This window comes from Apteryx rowi, unplaced genomic scaffold, assembly GCF_003343035.1.
Source record: "Apteryx rowi isolate R43461 unplaced genomic scaffold, aptRow1 scaffold_56, whole genome shotgun sequence".
Classification (NCBI taxonomy): domain Eukaryota; kingdom Metazoa; phylum Chordata; class Aves; order Apterygiformes; family Apterygidae; genus Apteryx; species Apteryx rowi.
In genome coordinates, this window is record NW_020450827.1 from 765,099 (window position 1) to 771,245 (window position 6,147).

General features: G+C 64.3%; 1 protein-coding gene across 1 annotated transcript in view; it reads left to right on the top strand.

Moving 5' to 3' along the window:
- Positions 1-2,582: 2,582 nt before the first annotated feature.
- RHOBTB2 (Rho related BTB domain containing 2) overlaps positions 2,583-6,147 on the top strand; it is a 4,831-nt gene continuing 1,266 nt past the window's right edge. The window contains exons 1-5 of the mRNA XM_026081685.1: positions 2,583-2,784; positions 3,108-3,211; positions 3,327-3,512; positions 3,877-4,901; positions 6,023-6,141. Of these exons, the coding sequence (XP_025937470.1) occupies positions 2,593-2,784; positions 3,108-3,211; positions 3,327-3,512; positions 3,877-4,901; positions 6,023-6,141 (1,626 nt within the window). The 5' untranslated portion in view covers positions 2,583-2,592. The remainder of the gene's footprint in view (positions 2,785-3,107; positions 3,212-3,326; positions 3,513-3,876; positions 4,902-6,022; positions 6,142-6,147) is intronic.

Sequence of the window (6,147 nt, forward strand, 5' to 3'; positions counted from 1 at the left end):
ATGCTCCGCGCCGCGGCCCCGGTGCTCCCCGATCCCCTTGCGATGCTCCGCGCCGCGGCCCCGGTGCTCCCCGATCCCCTTGCGATGCCCCGCACCGGGCCCCGGTGCTCCCCGGCGCTCCCCGGCCCCCTTGCGATGCCTGATGCCCGGCCCCGGGCCCCGGTGCTCGCCGGCGCCCCGATGCGCGGGCGGTCGGGCGCGGTGCGGGCCCTGCGCTCCCGCTGCCCCCGCGCACCGTCCGCGGAGCGGCCCGACCCCGTCTCTCCCCCCCTCCGCTGCTGTCAGGGGAGTCCAGGAGGTGCCGCGTTAATTCGGTGCCTTCCTGCCGCTCCGGAGCGTTTCCCCCCTTTCGGGGCTCCCCTCCCCTTGCGGGAGATGCGGGATGGAGGATTTTTAGCCTCGCAGTTGCTAGGAGACGGCTCCCGGGGTGATTGTGCAGTTGCCTTGGCAACCGGCGACTGGGCAGCCTGGAAAGAGCAATTTTGGGTTCTCCTGGGCGGTGGGGGGGACTTGGGTGCTTGCGGTTTGGGGGCGCTGGGGGAGCTGCCGGGGCAGGGAGGCCGCGCCGGGGGCTCCCCCCGCTCCCGGGGAAGGGCCGGTGGAGGGCTTTCAGGAGGGGGCCCGGGGGTCCGGGGGGCTCCGGGGAGCCGGCAGCCCGCGCTCGTGCGGCCTCCCAGCTCTGCAGGAATGGGAGCCGTCCCGGGGACGGGGGCTGTGGCGGGAGAAGAGGGGCAGCAGCGGAGGTGCTGGCGTGCTGCTGCCCAGCTTGTCCCTCCGGAGAGGTTCGGCCGCCCCCGGGGCCGATGTCTGGCGGAGGGCAGGCTGCACGCCGCCCCCGCCGCCGGCGGACTTCCCCAGCGGACTTCTGCTTTATTTGGAGCCTGCATTTTGTGTCCGCTTTTCCCCCTTCTCCCTACTTCCTCTCCTCGCTGGAGGCACTCTGATCCTATTAGGATTTAGCTCTTAATTCCCTCATGGCACTGGACTTTCTGAGCAGGCTTCCCGGTCCCCCATGCACAGGCCGGACTCCCCGCGCAGGGCAGATGTCCGAGATCCCGGCACCATGGGGACCTCGGTGGCGAACTGCCGTTGTCTGCTCTGGGTGCCTTTGCCCCACCGGCTTGATGAACTCGGCCAAACTGGGAGCACAGCTTGCCCTAAAAATAACCACGGAGAAGCTATCCCAGCAAGCCCGCAACGATCCTCCAGCCCTGCAGAGCAAAGCAGCTCCCTGGGGTGCCGGGAGGAGCCAGAGGGGGGAGACAGCAGGCTGGCCGGGAAGGCAGGGGGGTGCTTGAGATGGGAACAAACCTACAAGGACTATTGGGGAAGGAAGCAACCTATTCCGGCTCCCTCTTGCCGTGCCAGCCGTGCCCGAGCCGGAGGAGGCTGATAAACCCCCCTGGTGCTTTGCAACGCCCTCAGCGGGCAGCAGCCCCCTTTCCAAAGGCGGCAGAGGCCGGGGCTGGTGGGCACAGCTACTCGGAGAACTTCTGCCTTGGGACTGGCCGATGCCTAAGCGCTGGCACCCAAAGCAACCGGGGCTTATGCCACGCGCCTTTGCCGTTGCTGGCCCGCAAGGCTCCTGGCCCGATCCTGCGCGATGCTGAGCCCTCTCACGTGCCAGGTCCCCCAGCTCGTGGAGCCAGGTGTGCTCAGAGAGCTTGCGCACGGGAGGGAGGTGCTAACATTGGAAAGTCCTTGCCACGCTTCCCGTGCAGGGAGCTGCAGCCGTGGTCCCCGCGTGCAGGTCTCGGTTGCCATCGTTACTGGATATTTTCGCTCACTGAGCCTTTGCGCTGGTGGTTTATTATAGCAGCTCGGGAGGCCTGTGCCAGGAGGGGGTGACAAGGGGGAAGCGATCTGCCGCTTTGGGAAGTTCAGAGCAATTGGGCTGGGCTTTTTATTCCTCTCCCCTTCCCACAATCTCCTCCCTCCTCTTCCTCCTGGAAACCTCATAAATCCCGGGCTTAATGCTGCGAGGAGTTAACTCGGGCTCTTTGGGGCTCTGGCTTGCCATGTGTCTCTGGGGCTCTGAGCAGGCAAAGGTGCTACTCCCGAGGGGGCCGCCAGGCGGGCGCGCGGGGCTCGGCGCGAGCGTGGGGCACGCCGCCCGGCCGGAGAGGTGCCCGCGCTCGGCGGGGGGGTCTGGAAGCTTTGCTTGAACACGCTGGAGGGGAGGAAAGGGGATGGAGGAGGAAAGCGAGCCTCGGCTCACATGGACGAGCATGAGCCGGAGAGACGGGAGAGGGAGGGGGGTCGAATCAGACAGGGCTTGTGTCTGCGAGCGCAGGCAGAGCAACCCATGCTGCCGCGAGAACATTAATTTTAAAGGGAGCTTGCTTGGCGTGCGTGCCGGGAAGGGGTGGGGAGCTGCAATGTGCCCGGGGCCGGCGCCGCGGAGCTCCCCGGAACATCACAAGCGCCCTGAGCATCCGCCCGCGGTCCCTCGGGGACCCTGCGCGAGGGAAGCCCTGGCTGGGCTCCTGGGTCAGCTCGACCCCCTCGGCATCCCGTCCCATCCCGAACAGCCTCCCGGCTCGTGCCTGACCGCCACTCCTGACCCCCTTCTCCCTCTGCAGGTCCCAATTAATGGATTCTGACATGGATTATGAGAGGCCAAACGTAGAAACTATCAAGTGCGTCGTGGTCGGGGACAACGCGGTGGGCAAAACCCGGCTCATCTGTGCCCGCGCCTGCAACGCCACGTTGACCCAGTACCAGCTCCTCGCCACCCACGTGCCCACGGTGTGGGCCATCGACCAGTACCGCGTTTGCCAGGAGGTAAGGGACGCTCCAGAGCGGGGATGCTGGGGGCGAAGAGGGACCAGACGCTTGGCGTGGGGAAGGATGCGGGAACGGCTCTGCTCACAAATCTCCCCTGGGGGCCCCGGGGCGGTGCAGTTAGATCCTCCCTGCCCAAAACCAGGGCAAGGTGCAGGACGTGCCTCATCTCGGCTCCGCTGCCGGGAGAACTGTAAATCTCTCTCCATGCCCAAGCCCAGCGCAAGGCGGGAGAGCAGCCAGAGCTGCCTGGAAGTCCTGTCTCGCAGAGCTGGGCCTGTGCGACCGGACTCAAGAACTGGGTGGCGTTTCTGTTCCCGCAGGTGCTGGAGCGCTCCCGGGATGTGGTAGACGATGTTAGCGTGTCCCTGCGGCTCTGGGACACCTTTGGCGACCACCACAAGGACAGGCGCTTTGCTTACGGGAGGTAGGGAAGAGGCAGAGCCTCGTGCTGCCACGGGGAAGAGGAGGGAGGGCAACGGAGGAGCTTGCTGGGGGGCCACCCTTCGCCGAGCTGGACCTCACCTCTCCTTTCCTCTCAGGTCGGATGTTGTGGTTTTGTGCTTCTCCATCGCCAACCCGAACTCCCTGCACCATGTGAAGACCATGTGGTACCCAGAGATCAAGCACTTCTGTCCCCGCGCTCCCGTCATCCTGGTAGGCTGCCAGCTCGACCTGCGCTACGCCGACCTGGAGGCCGTGAACCGGGCACGGCGGCCCTTGGCCAGGTAGAGACGTGGCGCCTGGGGCTGGGCTGGGGCGAGGATTAGCCCTGCCCTCGAGGAGGTGGATGGAGGAAGAGGGAGCCGGCGCTGGCTGTGGGCGCCGATACGGCAGCAGTGTACGGGAGCAGGGGGACCGGCAGAGATTGCCTGCCTGCAGGGAAGGCTTGGGAAGGGAGGGATTTGGGGGGGAACGTGGGCACGGCAGGGAGGAGGCAAGAAACAGCAGGGGATTTGGGGAAGGAGGGCTCTCATGATGCCTGTTGTGCCCCAGAGGTGCTGATGCCTGCTCAATACTTTCTTCTTCCTGTGCCTTCATTACCTCGTAATGATGTGTCATCATTCATAGAGGTCTCCTTCTCCTTTTCAGGCCGATCAAACCTAATGAGATCCTTCCCCCAGAGAAGGGGAGGGAGGTGGCCAAGGAGCTGGGGATCCCCTATTACGAGACGAGTGTGGTGGCCCAGTTTGGCATCAAGGACGTCTTTGACAATGCCATCCGTGCCGCCCTCATCTCCCGCCGGCACCTGCAGTTCTGGAAGTCCCACCTCCGCAACGTGCAGCGGCCCCTGCTGCAAGCCCCCTTCCTGCCCCCCAAGCCTCCTCCGCCCATCATCATCGTCCCAGACCCTCCTTCCAACAACGAGGAGCATCCGGCCCACCTGCTGGAGGACCCGCTGTGCGCAGACGTCATCCTGGTGCTGCAAGAGAAGATCAAAATCTACGCACACAAGATCTACCTCTCCACCTCCTCCTCCAAGTTTTACGACCTGTTCCTCATGGACCTGAGTGAGGAGGACCAGCAGAGCGTGGCAGGGCACGGCTTCGGGGGCGCCGTCACCACGGCCGCCGAGCGGATGCTGCACCAAGAGGAGAGGCACCACGCGCGGGATTTCCTCCTCCGGGCTGCTAGTTTTGACATCTGCGAGAGTGCCGAGGAGGCCGGCTCCGGCCAGCGAAAACCGTGCCTTAGAGCCTCCACCAGTGATGGGATCCTGCGGGGCAACAGGTATGAGAACAGGGAGCGTGGGCTGCGGCGGGGAAGGGATCTCTCCTCTTGGAGTCGGGCCTTCATCAGCATCCAGGAGGAGATGGCGGAAGACCCCCTGACCTACAAGTCTAAGCTCATGGTGGTGGTGAAGATGGACGCTTCCATCCAGCCGGGTCCTTTCCGGGCTGTGCTGAAGTACCTGTACACGGGGGAGCTGGACGAGAACGAGCGGGACCTCATGCACATCGCTCACATCGCTGAGCTGCTGGAGGTGTTTGACCTCAGAATGATGGTGGCCAACATCCTCAACAACGAGGCGTTCATGAACCAGGAGATCACCAAAGCCTTCCACGTCCGGAGGACCAACCGGGTGAAGGAATGCCTGGCCAAGGGGACTTTCTCCGGTACGCCTGGGCTGACGGGGAGGAACCTGAGGGGAAAGCGTTGCTCGAATGGAGGAGCTCATGCTCCTCGAGGGAGGGACGCTGGGCTCCTGCCTCAAGAGCCGGCGTGAGCCGGGGAGTCTCCGCCGCTCTGGCCTCGTGTGGATAGCGTGGTGGCCTTTGCTGGGGCACCATCCTGCACCGCGGAGTGGCCTGCGGAGCTTTATCACCCCGGCATCCTGCAGTCGTTAGGTGGCTCGTATCTGACGGAGGTGGTGTATCTTAGTGTGGTCCTGGGCAGCGGTGCTCATTCCCTCCTGGCCCCCCGGGACCCGATCCCGGAGAGTTCAGGGCTCCGAGCTCCCAGCTGCATCCATTAGTGGGATTTCTACAGTTTTTTTTTTGTTATTATTATTTTTACCAGAAAGTGTGGCAGCAATGCCCCATTCCCTAGGGCTTCCTGCTCTCCAGCTCGTTTGACAGCTCTATTTATGTGAGGCCAGAAAAGGCGACTTCATTTCCTCCTGGGGCCAGATATGTGCAGGGCTGTCTGATTTATGAGGAGAAACGCCCCGTTTGTAGGACTTCCCCGGCCCTGGGCTTCCGCAGAGAGCCCGCGTGCACCGCGGTGCGGCGTGCCGGCTCGTGCCGCGATGCTCTGCGGCAGCGTCGCCACGTTTCGTGGCGGCGTCCCGGCGGGATGTAGACATCTCGGCATCCCTCTGGCTGAATCCCTTTCATGAGGACAGACCTGGACGTGTTCAAGGAGGAACCTCGTGGAGGCGAAACCCTAGTTTGGGGGCAGAGAGCAGTGTAGCAGGGCGGGAGGTCCCTGGCCGCCGTCCTCCTTGCGCAGAGCTTGGGCAAGGTGCCTGATGGCTTGATTTCCCCTTTGCTTTAAAATGCATCACGGCACCTGCTCCTTGGGGAAATCCCCCTGAAAAACGGCGCCTATGGAGCCCGGCTGGAGGGGGGAGCCCTTCCCTCGGAGCCGACGGAGGGGCTGGAGGAAAGCAAGCTTTGGGGCAGATTGCAGAAGGTGCCACCAGACTTGGCCCTTGCCTCTGCCGGGCTGGGGGGGGGTGGGTGTTTGGTGGAGGGGGACGGCGAGCACCCGCTAGCCGTGCCTGTGCCGTCCCCAGATGTCACCTTTGTGCTGGATGACGGTGCTATCAGTGCCCACAAGCCCCTGCTCATCTCCAGCTGCGACTGGATGGCGGCGATGTTCGGCGGTCCCTTCGTGGAGAGCTCCACCAACGAGGTGAGG